The following is a 23,524-nucleotide window of genomic DNA, read 5'->3' on the forward strand; positions in this document are numbered from 1 at the left end:
CTTGGCCAAAGCAGGATGACGTGGTGGCCAGAGAGATAAAGCAATTAGGAGGATGAATCCTGCCTTTTTCATCCTGCCAAGATTCTTAAACCGCCTGACCTCTGGAAGGCCGGAGCCTGAAAATGAAAATAAAAGGAAAAACAAAGGTCATTTGTTAGAGGAAAAAAACGTGCTGGGCTTTCACAACCACCCTCCCAGTAGCTGTATGAATGTCTTCTCGTGCTTCTGGGCAAATCCCACGTCCCCAGGAGACCTCCAGCAGCTGGGATAGGGCCAGACCCATACAAGGGGAGCAGGAGGGCCATGCAGTGGCACTGGGTGGGCACAGAGGGCTGTTCCCATCCCTGCACTGCCTGGAGGTGAGGTTTCCTTCCCAGTCCACTACTCCGTGCAAGCTCTCCAGGTGAACAAGTATTGCTAAGGGGAAATGGGCACAGCAGTGGGCTTTCACTTTCCTTTTCAGTCCTGGGACATCTCCCAGTGTCAGGATGTGGCATGTGAAGGAGAGGAGCCTGAACACCGAGGACCTTCCCCTTTAGTGCTGCATAGCAGATGTCCACCTCCAAGCAGTACTTTTAGGTCAGAAGCAGCACCTCTGCCTGTTTCTCCCCCATTGTTATTGGTTATTGATTTATAAATGTTTAACTCTCCAGAGTGAAGATGAGCTGAAATCCTGAGGGTAAATTGGAGGCTGCTGCATTTTCCCTATTGGAGCTGCTGCCCTGGAGGCACAGTGGCCAAGGGCACAGCTCTGTGTCTGGGGAAGGACACCCCAAGCTGGGAGTGAGCTCTGAGCACCACATCCCTCCTGCCAACGGAGTGAACAATTTGCACGCCAAACAGCAGAGCAAAATCACTTCTCCATTTCCAAAGCACAGTGTTGTGGTCCTTCCAGGCTGCCACTTTTCTGCTGCACTACTTCGGTGGAGATTTCTTTACAAAAGAAGAGCATGCACAGCAGGAGAAACCTGCTGCGAGCAATTGGCCGGCAACCAAGATGCTGACAATGTGCTTGAGCTCTCAGCAGACTGAATAAAGTGGCTCCACTCCCACTTTGAGCTGCGTGAGTGCCTCTTATAGGAAGCAGATTTCCTTGCAGTTTCCTTCTCTGCTGCTTTTGAATGGGATTCAGGGTGCTGTCCGCTCACTCCCAGTTCCTACATGAGCATCCCCCCCCGCACGCAGCCCACACAGGGCAGAGCCGTTTGCTCTCTTGCAAAGGCACATCGGTGCAGTCGTGTTTCCTTTTCTGGCAGAGAAAGAGAGCAGCAAGATGATGCCAAGAGCACAGCCACCTTATTGCACAACACCAGGACAACGCCAGCTCCAACCGTCAGGGGCTGTGTGGCGGCAGCGGCGGCAGCAGAGGGTGTGCAGTTGGTGCCTTTGCGGCCCCCGGGCTCTTTTTATACTTTTAGAGAAGTTGGGCTCATCCTAAGTTCCTCTCCCACAGATTGTTCCTGTTGTTGTCGCTGCTCCGACCCCACAGATCATGTGGCTTGGCATGACAGGGCGCCTCGCTGCAATGCTGCTGGGCCTGGGCTGCTGGGACAGTGGGGATGATGGCGACAGTGGGGACAGCAATCCCTTGTGCTCCCACAGCTTTCCACCTTTTTGCCATCTTGCCCATCCCCTTAGGGAGCTCCTTTGACTCTCTGTTCCCCCGCAGCGATGCCATGCACAGTTGCAGCCCCAACCTGTGTGCAGCCATCTCCTTCCCCAAGCAAGCATAGATGGATGGCATGGTAGGGTTGCTGTAGGGTCTCCTGCAGCTTTTTCCTGCCTGACCCAAAGGCATTTAGCTGTCTGCCCTTTGGGTCACTTGTTCATGGCGTCAGGTTTGCTCCAGGGGACCATCTTATTATCTCAGGTGCATTGGAAGGATGTGGCTCCATAAGGAGAGCTCAGGAATGGGGCAAGGTACCCTTGGTTAAGATAACCTCAAGGGGCAAAGTAGGATGGAGTCATGTGCAGGGACCCACTGTGCCGTCCCTCAGGGCAGGGCAGGCACCCACTCCACTTTCCCCTGTGTTTTCCCCCAGTACCACCCAGTGCACACATCTACTTTTTGAAGCAGTCTTCATTGCTTCCAATGGTGACCGAGCAGTGATGGGTTTGAGGAAGTGGTTTGCACAGCCCTCAGACTTTCTCTGAGGTTCAGAGCACCCCAAGGCCCAGGTGTGCAGAGCTCTGCCTCCATCCTCTCTGCGTTCATAGAGTCATAGAATGGTGGAAGTTGGAAAAGGCCACTAAGATCATCTCGTCCAACTGTCAACCCCTTGTTCTCCTCCTTTTGAGGATGGGAAACACAGCAATGGCTTCTCCATCTATCTCCACATCCCTGGGCTGCCAATGGGAGAGCAAACCACTGCCTTGTTGAGCTCCACTGGCTGTTGTTGCCCATGCATGGAGCAAGCAGCCAGGTCCACACTAAATGCTGTGTGTGCAATGCTTCATCACCCAGCACCACGGAAAATCCCACCTGCAGCTCAGTGCTCTCTTTCCCCCAACCTTGCAGCACATGTTTCTCGGTGACTCAGCCCGATGATCAGAGCACAGCTCAGCCAGCCTCTGCTTTCTCTGAGAGAGCCAACGCTGGGTGAAAGCACTTAGCAGAACCAGCCCAGCTCTGCAGCTCTTGGTGCTGAGTAACCCAGCCCTCGTGTGGGTCCCAGCCAGGAAATGGCTCGGAAAATGAAAATCAAGTCACCCTCCCCAGCAAAACTACAGCAGTGGGGCTGATAATTTTGGCTGAGAACTGCAGCGGAGCAGAACGGCGTGGGCTGTCCCCCACCCTCGAGCAGCATATGCTCTCACCCCGCACTTGCTTCCTGCCTTCCCTCGGCCCCTTCTGGGATGGGTTTTGCATGTTTTTCCCCAATGGGGTAGGATGAGAGGGGCCAGCGTTGCCCCCAGCATCACCCCAAACACTGTCCCCAGCACTGTCCCCAACACCATGGCCATCATTGGAAGGGGCATGGTGGCCCTGCTGCGAGGTGCACCTTCATTTCCTAGCGATCCCCTTTATCTCAATACAAAGCTTTGTTTCCCCCGTGGATGCAGCTTGTTGCGTGCAAGAAGCCATAAAAACCCTTTCTCAGGAAAGCGGCTCTCAGGGGGATTTTGCAGAGCCAAGCAGCTCTGCTCTGCAGAAGGGTGAAATGGGGAAACCCTCCTGCTGTGCTCGGCTGGAAGCTTTTTCATTTCTGTGCTACCTTGTGGCTTTCTGGGAACTCGTGGGAGCCCTCCAGCGCGGCACGTTTTCATTAAGGAACAAGAATCCTGTTTCCTTCCAATCTTCCTCATCACCAAACCCAACGGGGACGGGGGAGCTTATCACCCAGGAGGTGCCAAGAACCATTTCTCAAATACCCCATCTCATTCTGTGCCACACAAAGGCTGCCAACAGTGGGACAGTCCCTGTGCCCTTTGTGGAAGGGACCAACCCTGCTCAGCTCCATCAATCCCAGTACAGATTTCTTGCATCACAAGGGGCCCCCAACCCCACTCTCAGTCCCTGCAATGCACTCCGTCACGTTTCATAATTGCCTTTTTTGCAGAGGTTATTATTGAGTAATGCCTATTTTGTTGAAAAATTACACCGCAAACAGCCAACGGGGAAGGAAATAAATAATTGCTAATAAATGTCAAAGTAGATTAGCAAATGAGAGAGGCCAAAAAAGACTTTTTTTTTTTTTTTTTTGCCTTTTTGTCCAGGAAAATAACTGCAGGTTTACAGCAGAGATTATATTTAATGAAAATGATCCCAATACTTTGCAGGGGAGTTAGTGCTTTGTCATTTCCTCAGCTGGCTTAGCACTGCCTGTGTCCTCCTTGGGCTGCAGCGAGCCTGAAAAATGGCCTTTTCTTCTTTAAAATGAGAAAAAGAAGACAGAGGATGGTGGATTTCTTATGAGCACATCAGGGGTCCTGGGGGCCAAGAGCTCTACCCACTCCCATGCTGGGAAATTTGGGGTTATGGCATCCCCAGGCTCCTATATCAATGATGTTTGGTGTAAAAGAAGCCTCCAGGCAAAGAAAAGCTGGGGAGAGCAGAACTGCAAATCTTAAGTAGAGATCAAAATAATTAAGAATGGTAATGATAATCATGAATATGGCAGTGCTGTTACTTTGCAGGCTGCCAGTGTTTGTGATTTTCAGCCCTGCATGGGTTTTCTCTGCATTTCCTAGTCTCAGACATGCCATGCACCCACAGCCCATCTCTTTCTGGAAGGAGAAGCACTGAACCATTTGGCCAATGCACCCCTTCAGCAATGCCTTTGATTTAAGGACCCATTAAGATCAGTGCAAAGCTGCACTTCCCAGAAGGACTGCGGCGGATTCACAGATGAGAGCCATAAAAGTAAATGATGGAGCAGCAGAGCGGGGAGAAAGGGACACAGCCACCCCTAAATCTGCTCCTGGAGCTGCCTGCACTGCGTCCCACAGCATTGCTCTGCTTCCTGCAGTGACCTCAGGTCTCAGAGTTCAGAAATTCGCCCAACGCGAGCTGCTTCAGCACTAATCCCCATCACTTTTTCCTATTAATTTTCCCCTCTTTACTCAGCAGAAAGCCATATTTCCTTGCTCTCTCCTTGAAGAAATAAAAACCTCAAGAGCACAGAGGATACAGAAATAAATAGCGAGCCCTTCGCTTATTCCTCGTGGCTCCCCTAACTCCTGCCAGCCCAACTTGTGGTTGAGATTACAGCCATAAATCACAAGCTGCGCTGTGAAATAACAGCTCTGATTTCACTCGGTGTGAGGAAGGAGAAGCAGCAGGGCTTGTGCAAGGCACAGGGACCCATGGGCTCAACCTGGGCTCAGTGGGGAACCAACCGTGACCTTCAAGCACAGCAGCATCATGTTCACAGCTTGAACCAGCACGGAGACGTTGCACTCTGCCCAAATGGATGAATTTATATATGGCTGCCAACTGGAGCATCCTCTGAGCAGGATGGTTGGCATGGGTGTTGTCAGCTGCATGAAATTATAGGGAGTTTTATCCCCCCAAAAGAAATCTGTGAGTAAGGCACGGATTTAACAACTCTGGTCTTCCATAAGGCAGCCCCTTGTCCTGACCCTGAACCCCAGATAGCAAACATCGATGGTGCACGGAGGTAGCAGTGATCATAGAAACACAGAACCATAGAATATCTCAAGGATTCCCCACTAAATACATGCATGAGCCTCCAAAAGATATCACCAGTGATGAGCCGCACAGAACAAGCACCAGATGATCTTTGAGATGTCACAGATGATCTTCCCGGTCTCTCCCAACCCAAGCGTGACCCTGTGAAATCCATGCATGAGCCCCACGCAGCAAACACTGATGGAGAAAGGAGGTAGGGGTAAAGCATCACAGAACACAGAACCATTAAGGTTGGAGATGACCTCTACAATCATCAAGCCCAACCCCAACCCATGCCACCATGCCCCACTGACCATGTCCCTCAGTGCCACATCTCCACGGCTCTCAAACATCTCCAGGGACAGTGACTCCACCACCTCCCTGGACTGTTCCAATGCCTGACCACTCTTCTGGAGAGGAAATATTTCCTAATGTCCAACCTGAAATAAATGCACGAGTCTCACATAGCAAACACCACTGGCACAGGGATGTCACAGAGATGACTCAATAAACCCATGAATGAGCCTCACCAGGCTCCTCTATTTCTCCCCCTTGAGCAGCACTCAGCCCTTAGCCACACTCAGCTCACGCAGACCAAGTTTCACCCCACACTGGTTGATCTTCTGAAACTCTCCCTATTTTTAGCCCACCCCCCACTCCCAGCTGCGGGACCCTCGGTAGCCACACGGTATTTTTAGCCGTGTCCATCTGGGCGAAGGCACTGTGGTTTGAGCATCTGCAGCGAGGTGGCCGGGCAGCGGGAACGAAACAGCTCCAGGGTTTTTTGGCCGTGGCTGGTGTGGGGGGAAATGTGGAAGTGGCTCCTCGATCCTGCTCTCAGGGAGGGTTAAATAAAGAAAAGAGCCGGTGAGGCCGGTGGGTGCCCTTGGGCGCAGCTGAGGCCAAGTGCATCAGTGGGACATGACCGTGTAGGGCAGCAATGGAGGAGCCCCATACCCAAATCTGTCCATGTAAGCCCTAAGGGCATCACCATCCTGCAGCACCTCCCAGTTTCCATTGCAGAGATCTCAGCATTGCCCTCTGCATCACCCCAGGACTCACTCCTCTTTGTTCTCCTAGGGGGGCGGCACGAGGAAGGGGCCAGGGGACACACGGCCCCATAGAGCCAATGGCCCCAACGCTTCCCCTTTCTCAGAACGAGGCATGATGTTTCTCCAAAAACAACAGTGACAACAACAAAAAATAGCAGTGCTGAAGCTTGTACTAATTTTTTTTTTTGCTCCCTTTTAGGTGAGTTTTGCTCCTTTTCGGGTGGGATTCGGGAAGTTGCCGCAGGTTCGGTAGCTTTCGACTTCACGTTTTCACTTTTTAAAAGCCTGTTGCGGTGACTAATATCTGCCTGCCCGTATCACACTACCTTGCTCTGGAAATACCCATCAGTACATGGAAAATTTAATTCAAAAAACATTTCCAAAGGAGTCTCTCACTTTCCTGCACATCTCACTGGAGACCCCAGGCAACTGATACCAGTGGGGACCTCAGTGACTTTGCAACCAAGTAGTGATGTCCCCAAGCACTCAGTTGCTACAGTGCATGGCTGGCCGTGGTCTGGAGATGTCACTTTCCCACCCCACAGCCCTCCATGACCACATGGCACCAGGAAGATGCTGTATGCTGGTGCCTAGCATCACCTTCACACCACCATGATCTTATGAAGTTCTTGGTGGTATCTCCGCTTCCAAACTCTTCACTAACCTGAGCCTTGGTGTCTGCACCATTGCCTTGTTGTTGTGCTATCCTGGTGTTAATAGATGGCATCCCATAATGTGCTAACAGCTGGACCAGGCTCTGGGCAAGCTAATCTAGCTGTAGGTGTCCCTGTTCATTGCAGGGGAGTTGGAGTAGGTGGCCTTCAAGAGTCACTTCCAACACAAATGTTTCTATGATTGTATGGTTCTTTGGCATCCCATAATGTCCCATGGGGCACCTGAGCCAGGCTCTTCAACTAGAGCCATCCAACCATTGTGGTACCACCTTGTTGGGCTGCGCTGGTGCTAATAGATGGCATCCCATAATGTCCCACAGGGCGTCCAAGCCTGATATGACCCCACAGCGGCACCAGAGTCTGGATTTCAGGCGGACGCTCTTCCCCTTACCCTGTGCACTTCCTAGCAAAACAAGAGTGTGTGTCTGCCTTCAAAGCAAAAGGCTCTGGATTTATAAATACAAGAAATAAATGAGAGTGTCTTGGGTTGTTTTTTTTTGTTTTCTGTTCCAAATTAGCCCTGGGCAGACAATGTGTACGAGCAGCAAAAGACTCGGTTTCCTGTCTGTTTGTCAAGGCTCCTAACAAGCTTCCTCTGTATAACAAACCCGGCCAAGGGACGGAAAGAGTAAGGACAGAGATGAAATGTGTGCAGTGGTTGCACAACCACCTTGGCTATCAGGGGCTGTCACTGGGGGGCTTGGGGCAGCACAACGTCCCCCCTGCAGCCACCCATGGGGATGGATGCTCGCAGTGCCCAGTGAGTTGCTGGCATGGGGCTGTGCCTTCCTCTCCTCTCAAAATAGTACTTCGGATCCACGGATGAGTCATTTGATTTCTTGGCCAAAAATATCTTCCTGCTTGGCTCTCGGGTCTTAAAGGAAGGGGATGAGTGGCAGGCAGCGCTGCTGCATGGGACTGCTGGTGGTACCCAGCGTGGTGATGGAGAGATGCTGGGATGATCCATGTGGGAGTGTGGGAAGCACAGGCAGAGCTGAGAGTGATGACGCAGCGTTGTTCTTGCGGTATTTCAGGCTTGGCCAGAAGTGGGAAGTGTCAGAAATCTCATGAGATGCAGCCTGGCCTTGTGAGATTTCCAGCTGCATTGCAAAGCCCTGAGGTCTGGATTCATCTCTGACCCAGTTTTCTTGCTCTTTACTGCTTATCCCCATGGATATTGCTTCTCATAGTTCCTGCTGAGGCACTCTGCCACCATTATCATCTCTGAGGGCACCCCAGGGAGATGGCAAGCTGCTGCCGGTGGTGCCCCAGAACCCCACAGCATGGGGATCCACACAGACCCCATGTATGGAGCCTGTAGGGACAGCACGTGCAGGGTCAATGCACACAGGGCCAGAGGATGCTCTCAACTTCCTGCACTAAGAGTCTGCAGGTGCTTCCTCATGTCTGCACCTGCCTTGGCGAGTCAGAACTCATGGGGACATGGTGAGCTGCTGAAAATCAAAGGAGCTGAATCGTTACAAGCAGTAGCAGAAAGAGTGACCCCTCCGAAGGTGAGGGTGAACCACACACCTGAGAATCCACTCAGCTCTGATGGAAATGAAACTGGGGGCCAAATTCAGCACATGAGTTTCACCCTGTCACCACCACTGCGAGACACTTACAGTAATGCCAGAAGGGAAAGCATGGAAGGAAATTCTGCTTCAAGCAGGGGCACCCCCAGCATGTCTCATAGCAGCCCCCACGGTATTCAGGAGGGATTTGAAGTGAGATTTCATACACAGCATTGCAGAGCCATCCAACTGTGTCACGCCATTTGCTTTTCCCCACCTCAGAGCTGCATCTCACGCAGTCAAACACAGCACCAAATCACTGAGGTCCTGATAAGAGCCGTGCAGTGTGCTCAGTCCTGGCACAGGTTGAAATCCAGCTCAGCCCCAAGGCCTGGCTTGTCATCAGGATGTCGATGTATGAGACACCACAGCTTCTTTATTGTTTTTGTTTGGGGTTTCGGTTTTTAAACCGAAGCGTTCTCTGTCAGCTTGGCTGGATGCAAAATTCCCAGCTGGAAACGGCAGAGCAATGACTCGTTGGGTTGGTCGTTGAGTCAGCATGCTTCCCCTTCCCTACACCAGTGCTAATGGGCACCAAAATCACCTCCTGCTTGGCACACCCATTGGAAATTGGCTGGGAGAAGACTTGGAGAAAAAGTCTTTTCACAACGATTGCCCAGGGCCGTGCAAGTGGCAGCACACGTGCTTATCTCATCGGTGTCTAAGTGAAGCTGTTGCTCTGATTTGAATAAATAAGGACAATTTGAGCCCAAACCACCAACAGCGCACAACAAAGAGCTTCAGAAAGAGGGGCTGTAGCAGATGCTGAGGCATTTGGGCAACTTGTTGCAGTGAAACTCCACTTTGCCAGAATACAAAACCGAGAGCAGCTCAGTGTCGGGGGGGATTTTTGTAGCTTAGTGGATTTTCGGAGCTGAAACGCGTGTCTTCCGGAGGGCTATTTCGGAGCCAGCTGAAATTACTGCACCTGCAGCTTCAGATGATGAAACAAGGGCTGGATAGGCAATAACATAGGGGATAGTTGGGTCTGTTGTGAATACATCCTGAACAAAGTCTGAATTTTGGTGCAGAGCCAGGTGTTGGGCTTGACTATCCCTTCCAAATGGAGATATTCTGTGACTCTTTGCTACAAATGCAAAACCATTTCTGAAGAAAGCAAATGGTGCCTGTTACTGATGGTGAGGTCTCTTGCTGCACTGCCAGCCCACAGCATGCAAACCCCACACTGAAACTGGGGGGTCAATGTGGAACAGGAACTGCCCCACTTTTCTCCTGGGGAAGTCATGCACTGTGAATCTCGCTGACCAGCGTGGTGACCTGTAAAGCCTCTTTGTTTCTCACAACCTACAGCCAAGTTATAATTACCCTAGAATTTTCAGAGAAAATGGAGAGTTTCCCTCATCCACCCCAAGGGTAGAGAGGCAGCCAAGCAGCACGCTCCCTTTCCTCCCACTTGGCCTGATGCCGGTCTCCTTCCCCTGTACATCCACCGGAGTGAAGACAGCACTGTCACTTGTCACAGACAGGAAAGAGGAACCAAAGCAGCACTTCCCATTGAAGTCACTCTTGGGCACATCAGAAGAAACCCAGGAGACTCCTGCTTTTCCATGAGTGACCAGTGCCATATTCAGCCCCATGGGGACAGTTCCCCCTCTGTCTTCTCACCTGCTCATAATCTTCTTAACATCACCATGTGGAGCTCATGGGTTGGAGAGCATTGGCCACATCCAAGCAGAAGAGCTGTGCTGAGAGCCATGGCCCAAAACCTTGTAGGTACAACATTTATTCTGCGCTGCCCGTCAGTCACATGGAGTTCAGGACAGCAGTATTCACCTGCCAGGTTGGCAGATCTCACAGACACCCGATACGGCTGAGGTCAGTTAAGGAACATCCAGCTGGCCTTGGTATGGAGATATTTACCCTTGCACCCACCAGCTCCTCAGCTCCCTCCTTACTGCCCACTTTCCCTCACTTTCTCCATCTCCTGATTGATGATGAAGACCACAACCCATCGTCACCAGCAGCCCATCCCTTTGTGGAGCAGATCTGTTCCCAGGAAACCCCATGGATGGACAGGCAGACATCCGTTCCACTGAGGAGCTGTGAAAAGCCTGCAGCAGGAATTCAGGTGGGAGCAACAAACCAAACCAGCAAACACTAAATGTTCAGCATCTTTGGTAAAGGAGGTGCCGAGACCCTCCTTCCAAATAAAACCAGGGCTAAGAGTCAATACCAATCCCTAGCTTGCCCCTTTCCCTGTTTTCTAACCATTTTCACTGGGAAGACCAACCTGCAGACACACCACCTCTCCAGCACCATGCAGACGTGTCCATGAGCCAGATTTATCTCAGGGAGAAGTGGTTACCGTTCAAAAGAAATACAGAACAGAAAGATCCAGGCAAGGGAATCACTTGTTTCAAAGCCCTGTGCTGCTTCCACCTACACGCTGCTTCCCAGCGGGGGCTGCTATGCTGTGCGAGGGGCTCCCCTCCACCATCCAGCAATGCTCTGCAAAAATGGGGAAACGTTGATTTTGGTAGGAACCTCACTGAGGGCCTCGGGCAGTTTCGAGTCGCAGCGTGGATTTAGAGCGAAGCTCATGGTTTTGTCCCAAGGCACGAGATCGGGCAGGGAATTGAACTGCTGCGGATGAGAGGAGAAGGGCACTGTTGGCACGGCCACGGAGACCTGGCTCAGGTGCACAGAGCTCTGATGTCCAGGAAATGTGAGTTTCCTTTATGGTCACGGTGAACAAACAGATCATTATCAAATTACAGCTCCAGTTCATGAGCTGGAGATGGCACTAAGGCGAGAGCTAGGTGCAATTCCTGGTTACAGCTGAGGCTTGCTGTTAGGAGGACAATGCTGACATCACCCTCCAGCTGGGAGATAGAAATTGCTGTGTACACACAACCCTGTACTTTTTCTCTTGGTTCATGGCAATGGAAAAGAAGGATTAAGATCCAGGAGCTGTATAAGGGCAGGGTTCCCTTTGCAGCTCATCAGAGGATGAATGAAGAACCAGAACTCGTTGGTAATTAATACTTGTTTCAACATTCAAAATCACATTGCAGTCTGTGGTTCTTAGCCTGTAAAACATCAAGTAAGGAAGTTTACAACTGTCACGCCAGCAAGAACTGGGACAAACTCATCAACATCCATCTGCTGTCACGCATTGCAGGACGAATAGGGAAAATGTTTGTTTTTTTCAACTTAATGGGTTATTGTTCTTTTAATTATCAAATCACAAAGATTTCTTTGCATAACAGCCTGGGATATCCTTTGTCTTTTTTCCCTTTTCATGAGTTGACTCAGTTCTAGAGCTGAGTCAAAGGTCTTCCATGCTCCTCTTTCTCACAAGCCCAGGTTCTCTGCTATCTGAGTGGGTTGGCTTGTGACTGCGTGCCTGCCTATATTTGACACTCCTGGCCACGCTGTTGTATCAGAGTGTTTGCATTGTTGGAAGCAAATTATACCCAGCAAAAATAGAGCAGGGCACAACATCTAGATACATGCAAACTCAGTGGGGAGGGAGGGTATTTCAACCTGGGCCTTGGTTTCACGGCCTTGGTATCAGAGAAAACCCAAGGGTCTGACAAAACGTAATATGTATCATGGTACTTCTCTGTATTTCTGCAGCTGTGGCTTAGGTGGAACTTGTTTTTATGGTCATTTATCTGGTGTTATGGCAAAAATGATCAGGAGGAAGAAGTCATCTGTCAGAAATGGATCCAGAGAAATAAGAAGCTGTTGTTCCTGCTGGAGTCTGAGATCTCCCTTCCTCCACGTGAGCCCTGGTTTTTGCAGCCACATTTTGTTTGAGGAACACAGCACGTTGCCTTACCAACAGGCACAGCTCCTTTGAATGCAGCCCTCGCCCTCAGCTCCCCCCACTGCCTCTTCTGCCCAATTCTCAGCCAACCTAAGGCTGGTGAAATGCCTTCAGAGCATCCCTCCTGTTACCTGCACAGGGCTAATTTTATGAGGGCTGCGATTTGATGCATGAACCAAGTCCCACCAGCAGGGTAGAGTGGAAATCCAAATCTTTGAGCTCTGCCAAAAAGGATTACAGATGAGTTACCCCACCAAGTTTCCTTCGCAAGACATCATAGAGTTTTCCTTGGTGTTAGGACTGGCCAGCTCCTTGGGACAGGGAGATGTCCTGCAGCTGGTGACCATGATCAGCAAGGTGCTTCCCATATTACAACACGCTCACAGGAAGAGCCCAGAGATGCTCATCGTGGACAGGCTGCTGTGCTGAAATGGGACATTGAGCAATCAAACCAGTTGGAAACCCTGGTGTCTAGAAATAAAAAGTGACTGTTTTTCTAACGCCTATAGGGGCCGGTGGGGCCCAGGCCAAGCAGCAATAGGTTGGAGGAAGCAGCTGTAGCTGGTTTGCATTGTATTCCTGAGCAGTTTGGACCTTCCACTGAGCTGTGATCATTTGCACTTGGCCTCCAGAGGGATTGGAATGGCTGTAGAGTTCTTCCTGTTTCTACAGAATGAGACAGACAAAATCTCAGAAGTTAGCTGGATCCAGACCTCAACATCCTTCTAACCAGCTCCGTGAGTCTGTTTTTCATGTAGATTTGTCACCATGGTATTCCAATAATTCTGACTTCTTACGCAGTATTTCAAGCATGCAGTAGAGACGAGTAGGAACTGGTTGTACTTACAGACACAGAATTCTGCTTCTGAAGCCACGGGCGGTGGGTCTGTCTGCATGAGTTGAAGGCTATGTCATAGGAATCTATGGGAACACTACAGTACACTAAGGATCCAGGCTGATAACACTGCAGGATATATTTTTCTCCCAAGGAAAAATATTCCCAGTGGTACAAGAGACTCCTAGCCTGACATATCTCAAGAGTAAGGTTGGCTTTGGACCCAAATGACATTCCAAGAACCATCAGCTGGAGGAGACATGGGCTGTTCTGGGACTTGCTGATGGACAAGCTGTTGACAAAAAAGAGCCAACACAAGGCACTGAGGTTTCACTTCAGTAAGACCATAGAGAAGAGCCCAAGTGAACAGAAACCAATGAAAGTCTTTGAGCTCCAAACCACTGAGATTGAATACAGCTGCAGCAAGCAACTCATCAGGTCAGGCAAGGTGCAGGGATGGGTATCCAGGGTACACCTTTGAGTCAGCATGAGATCTGCAGAAACTACTCTGAGCTTTTCGGAGATGGGCAGAGCCAGGGATGTCCACTTTAGGCAAGGCATTTCATCATGATCCCAACTGCAAGTCGTACGAAAGCCTTCATCTGAAAAAGGACAAACCCTGCACCCAACCGTGGGCCCTACATCATTGTTCTTACAGCTCCCCTCTGCCACACAACCCCACCCCACGGTTTCCTTCCCACACCTTGGCCACCCATCAGTTGTCTCCTCTTGGACTGGACGCTGTTTGGACTGGGAGCCGTGCTGCTGGCCTTTCGGAGCAAGATGCAGCAGCAGTTCTAAACCGCACTCTTGGCTCTGAGACACAATGGTAACACTAAAAATAAAGCACAGCAGGCTCCAAACAAAGGTACCTCTGTTCCCCTTGCTCTTCTGCAGTTTTGGGGTGGAAAATGAAAGAGCCATGAATACATAGCAGGTGGCTCCAGGCGAGCCCAATATGGTGGTTTCTGAGGAAGGACTGGCTCTGGGACATCTGGGGAAACCGCAAGTGGTGTTTTGATGTTCAAGCCTGCAGCCTGTCATATGTTTCACAAGTGGGCATGTGTTGTTCCATCACAACCGCACAGACCGCAGGGTCACCTCGCTCCCTCCTCCTTCAGCACCTTGCCCGCAGAAACGATGCTTCCCCATGTGCCAAGAGGCCCAAGGGGAAGACTGCCCCCAGGGAAGGGAAGGAAGATGTGGGGTGGAATGGCTGACTTAAAAGGCTTTGAAGAAAAGGAGAAAGGCTGACCCTGTTGCACATGATTTTGTTAGCTTGATATGGGTTACAGTATGATGCATGCAGATGTGTTGACCCTTCAGTTCTGCAGGGACTGAAATGGGATTAAACCCCCAGGAGACACCACAATGGCCCTAAGGAGAAGGGAAAGGTTTGAAGGGCGCATGCTGGTGGTACAGTCCACCATCACCCACCTCCATGACCACGTTTCCCATAAGCCAGAGCTGTACAGAGAGCAGGAGCTGTGGAATTCATTGCACTTGGGATACTGATATGTATAGTACCCTTGGTCTGCAGCCATCTCTTCAAACAAGATCTAAAGCCCCATGCTGAAATGCTTGCAAGGGATGCACACAAGGGCAGATAGGACCACAAGTATCCCACTGATACAGTTGGATACCAGTGCACAATTTAGCCAACAAGTACGATGCTCATAGCATAAACACCCATCTCACATGGCCCAACAGGACAGAGTTCCAAAGGGTTCTCACCCCAGGGCAACCAAGAATGCAGGGCCATCCTTTAACCCTAATGTGTAACTACATTTCAGCTGGGTTTGTCATCTCAGAGCACTTTTTGGATGCTCTGAAGTCAGCAGCATGTCAGATAAGCAGCTCTTTGGGACAGGGGAACAGAAAGGCTGTGTGCTAGAACGCAGCAGGGTCAGCTTCAGACCCCTTGTGAGGTCGTTTGTTTATTTTTATTTTAAGTCTCATGATCTGCTTTGCATCCATCTCCTCAGCATTTCCCTTCAGCCACCTGGATCTCAGTGCATCCTCTGCACAAATACCTGTGAACCTCTCCCTTTACTGTAAGTACTGGATTCACACCATAATGACTGCTCCTCCCCCAGCCAAAGCCTGTAGCAGGGCTGGTCCAGAGCACACAGCAGCATGCTGACCTTTGTCACTCACGTGGGTAAGAGCACAGATCAAATATGATCTTCACAGCTTTCCAGAGCCTACTGTGTTACCAAAAAGCAGGCTAGAAAGGCAGGCAGGTGAGGGTGCAAATGCTCAGCCACCATTCCTGCAACATTGACTTCATCAGCTAACACGGGCAGATTCCCATTCAGCCTTCACTTCTTCCCAAATCCCTCCTTCAATGCCATAGTAGGCCAAACCCTCTGAAATGAGAGGGCAGTGGGCAATCTGACCCATCAATAACCACCCCTTTTCACCACCTTGAAGCATTAGGGCCATGGTCAGCAAGGTATGGACACAACAGTGCCATGGAAGATGGGCAGGGTCTTATCCTTTTATCCTTTGTAAAAAGGCCCTGCAGATGTTGTACTTTTCCCCCTCTTCTATTGCATTATTGTGTATTGTTCCCAGAGATTAAGCCAGACAGTTACAAAGCAGAACCTCCACAGACCCCACCCAAGGGAAGACTCAAGCAGGAGTCCAGAATAAACCAGAGACCCCCACTCATTGCACCAACAGAAATGCTTTGCAAGACAACTACAAAATATAGCACTTTAATTGCAGGAAGGTACAAAACAAAATTACAAAACCATTTAACAAAAAACTTAAGCATAAAAATAAATAGGCAGCCTCATTGCACATACTTCTGCATGGTCCTTTGGTCCACAGTGCTTTGTGGCAGCTGCAAGGCACATGGCTGTGCCCAAGGAGCTCCCCAGCACTGGGTGCACACACACAAAGCATGTTAATGAGGACTGACACATGGAAACTGCTGCCTGCTCACGCTTGGGAGAGACCAACACAAGCACTTTGGGAAGGCGAAGCCAACCTATTAACACTACACCTTCTATTTTAAAGATAGCAGTATCTGTTTATATAAACTCTGGTTTGGAAAAATTAAAGATCCCTATGTTCTCATAGTCAACGTTCATATAGGTTATTTCTGCATTGCTCTCCAAATCTCAAAATACTTCCAATACAACAGACAAAAATATAAACCTCATTGCAAAAATAAAGAGGAATTTGAGGAGGTTTTCCCATGGAAAGCATACCACAGACTTCAGCAGGCCCGCAAATTCTTTGGAGAAAAAAAAACAGTTATTTCTGTCAAGGATTTACTCTATTTGAGCACTGTAAGGCTTTTCCAGGAGTCACCTCCTTCCTATGGCTGTTCGTCAGACCAAGTGGGGCTGTTACATTTCACCACTGTGTTTACACATACTTTGGACTCAAAACAGTGAAGAACAAGAACAAACTCGCCAAACAGAGGGGAACTTTGAGGCACTAATGGATCCCAACTGGTCTGGGGTCACCCAGACCTCGTGTTGTGCCTACGGAGGTTCACACAGCGATCTGCTGGTTTTCTCTGAAGAGCGGCCGCTGGTGCGGCCCGCAGATGTCCTGGAAGATCCTGTACACCTGCTCCTGCTGCACCTCGTCGGGCAGCATGGGGCTGCTGCACGTCTTGCCAGCCTCCTCCACCACTTGCCTGACACACAGCTGCTCCACCTAGGCCAAAAAACAGGAGTGGTGAGGGCACTGGGGGAGGAACAGCCGCAGTCAGGCCTACCCAAGCCTGCAGGCCCGACGCCATGATGCACCAGGCCCAAGCACCTCTAGGAAATTAGGCATGGCCACAGGGGATGTCACACGGAGGAGAGGACAGGCTGGGGGACACCCAAGGCAAGAAGAGTTGAGGGTGTTCACCTTGGTGAAGGCCCAAGGGAGACCTCATTGTGGGGGAAGGGAGACTGACTTCTTACATGACCTGACAGCAACAGGACAAGTTGGAATGGTTTTCAACTAAAAGAGGGGAGGCTTAGGTCAGGTGTGAAGAGGAAATTCTTTACTCAGAGAAGCTGTGGGTGCTTCAACTCTGGAGGTGCCCAAGGGCAGGCTAGATGAGGCCCTGAGCTGGTAGGTGGCAGCCAGCCCACGGCAGCTGGCTGGAAACAGATGATCATTAAGGCCCCTTCCCACCTGAACTGTTCTACGGTTCTACAATTCCAGGACTCAGTCAAGAAGCTGTGCAAGGATGAGCAACACTTGGCTCTGAGCTTTAAAATGCCCACCTTCCAGAAGCTCACAGAGGCCCAGTGGGTCTCCAGTTGCTCAACGCATCTGCAATGCCCACCCCAAACCATGGTCTCATGTCTTCCCTGCCACCCATGGGGTGCTGTGGACTCTCAAAATGCCCCATGCATTGTCCCAGGGCTGTGGTCCGCAGAGAAGGTGAAGCAGGTGTGGGAGCCAAGCCAGAGGCCACCACTCAACGCAATCATTCCAGGGATTTAACCCTTCATTTTCCACAGCAGAAGGCAGAGCTCCCAACACCAACAAGCAGGAACAGAAGGAAGCACTGACCAAGTAGCAGAGCAAAGCAGAAGCACAAGAGTCATGCAGAAAACAGCTTTTCTAAACCAATAGGAAATCTAGGAGCTTGTGGGAGCTTTGCTTGCAGATGTGGCCTAACCAGGCCACAGCAACAGCATCTTAAGAGGTTCACCCCAAGCAGAGACTGGAACCAGAGTCCCACTTTTAGGGACAAGGAGCAATACAGTTCAGAGAAGGGTAACCCAGTGTCAGGGACCAGAAGCAGGGCAGATCATAGCAGCTGCCATACCTGGACAAGGATGAGCTTACACCGCAGTGGCACCGTGTCTGGGAACTCCTCTCCAAAGCACAACATGACCCTGCTGTCCGGGAAGCGACCTTGGTTGTTGTAGTACTGCTGCAGCTCTGCAAGGAGAGGAGCACAGCTGGAGGCTGTTTGCAAGCCACGATACACAGCACGTGGACAAAGCACCCTCACATGAAGCAGGCTGGTGGCTCTCCTAGGAGAAACCCTGCTGCACGAAGCCTCCAGCCATAAGGCCTTTCCTACATGACAATGCATTGCATCACTCCTTTCCAGACCTGCTATCTGGAGTTACTCATCCACATCACTCAGGTAAACAGCAGTGATGGTCAGTTATAACCTCAGAGCAAAGCCAAAAACATCAACCTCTCCTACAGTGCTCACACCAACCTCTAAAGAATAAGTTGGTGTCAAATATCTTCACCACTTCATCCCGGTCCAGTTTGCTGGGCCTGTCCTTGTACACCACCGTGTTCCCACTCCAAAAGACTCTCCCTTGGCACAGCCTCTTGATGAAGATGCCCTGCTTGTTACTGTGCAGCAGGACGCCCCTCTCCAGGTGCCCAAAGAGCTTCTTGGTGATCTGCTTCTGGCGGTCATTTTGGATGGCTTCAGCTGAGGGGAACCTCACGTGCTCCAGGCTATCAGGGGCATAGAGCTTCTCACTGTGGTTAGAGGGTTGGCTGAGCGACAGCCTGCAGCCCTCAGGGTACGAGGTGGTGATGTGCCCCACCAGCTTCCCACTGTAGAAGAAAGTGATCACCATCTGGGAATAGCCTGAAAGAAGAAGACAGGCAAGACAGAGTCACTGCCTGCCATGGCACATGTACACAAGTGCCAGAGAGGAGTGTGACAGCCACAGCACAGTATCACACGGGAATGGGAGCTGCCTTACCCGAATGATGCTGCTCGTAGCCAGTGTACCCATTCACCAAGGGCAAAGCTGTGGGCAGAGAAAGCAGAGATGTGCTCAGCTCCAGCACACTTCTCTTTCCCAAACCCCAATCCCACTCTCCCACCATGCCCAAGCTTTTCCTACTCAACCAAGCACATCAGGCCTCCCAGCTCCTGCCTGGGAGATACCAGCAAACACCCCCAGAGGGTTTAAGAACTGTGCAATGAACACTGTGCTGTGGGATACTCTATATCCAGCGAAATGCTGTCTTCAAGCACTAAGAAAGGTAGAAAACAAGCACTGCCCAGGAGCCTGCACCATCCATCCTCACAGGCACGGCCCTTGGACAAACAGCTGGGTCCCATAGAACACCCCACACACTACTTACAGGGGCTGGGCTGCTGCATCCACCAGTCTGGTATTGGGGGGTTTCGGCAGGTCTCCTGTGGGGGTGAGGGGCTTCTCTTGATGATCCCCAGGTACTCATCCACACAGGGAGGCTGCAGCAGGAAGGGATGCTCATTAGATCAGCCAGGGACAGAAAGCTGCTTAGTGCCCAAAGAGGGATCTGAGAGGCAAAGCAAGAAGGCAGAAGGGATGCCAAGAGGCTGCTGAATGCTTTTTGGTTAGAAAGAGCAAGTTTGGGATTCCCCAGGCTGTGCACCCAAACAACCTCTCAAGAGTCACTGAGCAGAACAGGCTCCATGCAGTGCAACCAAGAAAGGGAACAGAGGCACAAGAAGCCTGCAGCCCCCACCAAACACAAATGCAAATAAAGCACACTCCAGCCATGAGCAACCACATCGAGACCTCAGGCTTGCGCAGATGAATGACCACAGCCAGTACAGCTGCAAAAGCACAGTGCTCTTCATGAGGCAAATGTAGCTTTTAACACCACCAGGCACCCACTCTTTGCCTGGTCAGGTCTACATCCATGGTGAGGGGCTCACCTCTTTCATCAGGTCATCGATGGCAGAGGGGCTACAGTCCATGTCCCCAACATCAGTAAGGTTGCTCCCATTCCCAACGCTGATTTTGCCTGCAGAGAGCAGCAAGGATGATGCAGCAGAGCAGCCACCAGATTTCAGAAACCCTTCACCCCACGAAAGTTATGAAACTGAGAACCGCAGTAACCCAGCGTTCCTCTTCCCCCAGCAGCTGTATTCTGGGGCCAGAAACCAGCCTGCAATAAATGGCACTGGTACACAGTGACTAGCAGTCGGGCAAACTAATTTCAGCTTGGGGCTAGAGCAGAGGAGAGGGGTTTTTCTGAGTACCCCAGAGACTGGGGCTGCTTCTCCTTTTTCCATGAGCCGTGCTGCTGGTGGGAACCTGCAGTGCCATTTGCATACAGGGCCCCGTGTGAACACAGAGAAGGAGATTAAATACTACAGACAGATCTCCTGCGTGGTTTTTCTTCTCTGCTCCCTCTCCTTCTTCTGGACAAGGAGCCCAGCAGCTCCTCCCCCACCTCCCAGCACCTGCAGTGATGCAGGATTCCCTCCAAGCAACGGGGCCAGCCCCACACTGCTGAGTGTAGGGCAGCAGCAGCCAGCCCTCCATAGGGGCACTCACATTTCTGTTCTTCCTCTGGCACGATCCTGTACACCTTGTAGGGCTCGGAGATGTCCAGCTGGGACCTGTCTGTCACCTCCTCAAAGTCAGGGCTCTTGTTCAGGGCACAGCGTAGCCGTGTCTTCCAGGTGGCTGGCTCTGCTTTGTCACCTTCTTTGAATTTGCCTTTGAAAACAGCCCAAGCCTAAAGCAAAGCAAAAATGAAAACACCCTCCATGCAAGCTCTGCAAATCCATTTCGACCAAGCAGCAGATGAGCAGCTCATCCTGGGCACACTGCTCAGAAATGGGACATCTCTTAGGTGTCTCCATTCTAAAATACACTCCATCTTCTCAGTTTTAGACCAATAACTGACAGCTGGACTCAGTTCAATACCAAAAAGCCATTTGTGCTTTCACAATGAGGTAGGAGAGCATATTTTAATACAGACAATAGATATGAACATATATTAAGTCACCTCTAGGACCCACTGCTTTGGTCAGTGCCCCAAAAGCCATCGGTCACTGTGGATAGGGCAAGGTATGGGAACAGGGCAGAGGGAAGGGAATTCCTGGGGAAGAGCCTGACTTTATGGTTCAGGATGGAATTTTCCCATTATACCCAAAATGTGAAGTCCCTCCCCACTAAGAAAAAGCTGACTCTTCCTTCCTTCCCTTTCTTTATTTGGTAAATGCACTCTTATCAAAAAGAGCCCAATAGGAAGCTTAGGGCAGGTCATGGAGCACTTCAGGCCAGGAAGAAACCTAAACCCTGCACCAATGCTCATCAAAAAGGAAAACCCACCCCCAAATGATCCCGATGAGGATCCTACAGGAAACAAGGTGCTGCAAGCCACAGATCCCACTGACATCAAGGACATCTCCCACCACGAACAAGAAACAGCACCAGGGAGCCCACTGCCAATAGGGATGAAACCCCTCACCTTACAGCCCAGAAGCCACGGCTCACAGGAACAAACCACCTCACCCTACCTTGAAAATCGAAGCGTCCACCTCCTGGTTGTAGTCCTGCTTCCCTGCGTGCTTCCAGGGGATGCGGAACATGCTTTTCTCCTCATTCTCCCAGATGAGCCCCGGGTACTGCTCGCTGTCGATCTGCTCGATCAGCCACTGCCGCAGCCGCCTCCCACCGTTGCGGTCACACATCCTGGGAAGAAGCAGGAGCTGTCAGTCTGTCCGTCCACCCATCCATCACACACAGCCCCCGCCCACCCCACAAACAGCAGCCGGCTCCGCGGAGGTATCTTAACGCATCCTAATAGCCGCATCTCACTCTCAAGGCAACCTGATCTCGCCAGTGTAACGCCTGCTAACACCAGCAGCTGCTGCGTGCCCCTCCGTGCACCAAACCTCCCTTTTTACACGGGAAAAGCCATGGCAGCAACGCTGCGGCCATCCCCCATCGCTCCGCCCCGGCCGTGTAGGCAGGCACTGGACGGGAGCCCACAGCCCATTTACTGAATATGACGAAAGCCTTCGTTAGCCTATCTGCAGCCAGCGTGGAGCTGTGCTGAGAGGCACCTTTATCTTGCTGCTGACCAAAGCTCTGTCGCAGCAACAGGCTGCCCTGCACTCGCTCCTCTTTTTGGGATCAGTCGCATAGGAACTATGCTGTCACCTAATGAAGTGATGCTGCCCAGGCAGGCAGCACGCAGTAATATAGGACTGGGGGGGGGGGGGAAGAGAAAGAAAATAAAGAGGGTGAAGCCTTGCACAGCATGAAAACAGCATGGAGCCGTGCAGGTAGCAGCAGGGTCACCGCAGGGCTATGTGACCACATCCTCTCCAGGACCGGGGACTCGCTGAGCAACCCGAGTTTAAGGGGGGGAGGTCACCTCACTTCTGGTCTCAGCTCGGTTTTAGCAAAATGGCTCAGCAGAGCAGCCATGAGAAAGCCAGATCAGCCCATTCTCAGCTTGTCTGCATTGCTCTGCGATCTCACATGCCAGCACCCCAAGATCCTTCCCAATGCACTCCCAGCACCGTGCAGCCCTATTTCCTGCAAACCCAGCCCCCTCAAAGCACCCCTCCCAGCACCCTGAAGCCCTTATCTCCCGCAACCCAGTGCCCAGCCTGCCCGGCTCTGCACACTCATCACCCTAAAACTCCAGCTGCAAAGCCCACAACTCACCTCCACCCACTCCCAGAACCCTGCCTGCCCAACACCCTACAATCCTCCGTCTCAGCACCTCTAAGCCCTATACCCCTGGGCACTAGGGCTGCCGCTCCAGCACACCCCCAACCCTATTTCACACGCACCCAGAACCCCCACAATCCTAACACCCCATCCCAAGCACCCCACGCTCACTCCCAGCGCCCGAAAACCCTACAGACGAGCATCTTAAAGCACCACCTCCTGCACCACCAGCACCCTACAGCCCCCACCCCAGCGCCCAACAACCCCCAAACCCCCCACCCAAACGCTCCCAACCCCCTAACCACCCCCCAACACACCGCAACCCCCATACGCCCCACCGGTTACCTTCCACGCACCCCACTCCGCACCCCTCCGCCCGCGCCCGCGATCTTATACCGCCCCGCAGGGAGCGTCCCGCTCCGCCCCGCCCCCAGCGCCTCTCAGCCAATAGCAGCCCTCCCCGTCCTCCTCCCGCCCAATGGAGAACCGCCCCCCGTCTCCGGCCGCCCAATGAGGGTGCCGCAGGAACCCTGGACGCGCGGCTTTCTCCGCAGCTCGCCCCTTTCCGGGAAATGAAGCGTCGCGGGGCGGGTGTGGGCAATGTCCGCGCGTGGCTCCGTGTCCGTGTGTCCTCCCGAGCTCCGTTGCATCCCATTTCCGCGGCACGGGTGTGCTCCTCCGCACAGCCCAGACCCCAATCCGCAGCCTTGGCGCTTCGGAGAGCTTTGGCTGGGATTCCCCTCTTGTTTCTCGTAAGCGTTCCCACGTGGGTGATGCCGAGACGTGGGAAATGTGCGGAGCCGTGCAGGTGGGACAATAAAAATAACGAGCCAAGGTGCTGCTGTGTGAGCCCTTGTGAGCACAGCCAAACGCATCCTTTGCCATCTGACGTGAGGAAGAGGATCACTTTTAGCAGGAAACAAGCAAAGGGGGGGAGGAGGGGGATCGTCCAGCACCCTACAATCCTTCATCTCAGCACCTTAAAGCCCTATCCCCCATGGCTCCGAAGCCTCCATTCCAGCACCCCCCAACCGTATCTCCCTCACCACCTCTGC

At 51.7% G+C, this 23,524-nt stretch overlaps 1 protein-coding gene across 1 annotated transcript; it reads right to left on the bottom strand.

The window, feature by feature from the left end:
* Nucleotides 1–16,113: 16,113 nt before the first annotated feature.
* IRF8 (interferon regulatory factor 8) lies at nt 16,114–22,833 on the bottom strand. The gene is made up of 9 exons (XM_065745273.1): nt 22,815–22,833; nt 21,305–21,479; nt 20,334–20,517; nt 19,709–19,797; nt 19,147–19,258; nt 18,759–18,806; nt 18,254–18,640; nt 17,849–17,964; nt 16,114–16,734 (listed from the first exon to the last, which is right to left on the bottom strand). Exons 2-9 carry the CDS (start codon nt 21,476–21,478, stop codon nt 16,567–16,569), a joined length of 1,278 nt encoding a protein of 425 aa, XP_065601345.1. The 5' UTR covers nt 21,479; nt 22,815–22,833; the 3' UTR covers nt 16,114–16,566.
* Between the last annotated feature and the right edge of the window lie 691 nt (nt 22,834–23,524).

Source organism: Cyrtonyx montezumae, unplaced genomic scaffold, assembly GCF_038088225.1.
Source record: "Cyrtonyx montezumae isolate F1298 unplaced genomic scaffold, pur_monq_1.0 scaffold_35, whole genome shotgun sequence".
Taxonomy (NCBI): domain Eukaryota; kingdom Metazoa; phylum Chordata; class Aves; order Galliformes; family Odontophoridae; genus Cyrtonyx; species Cyrtonyx montezumae.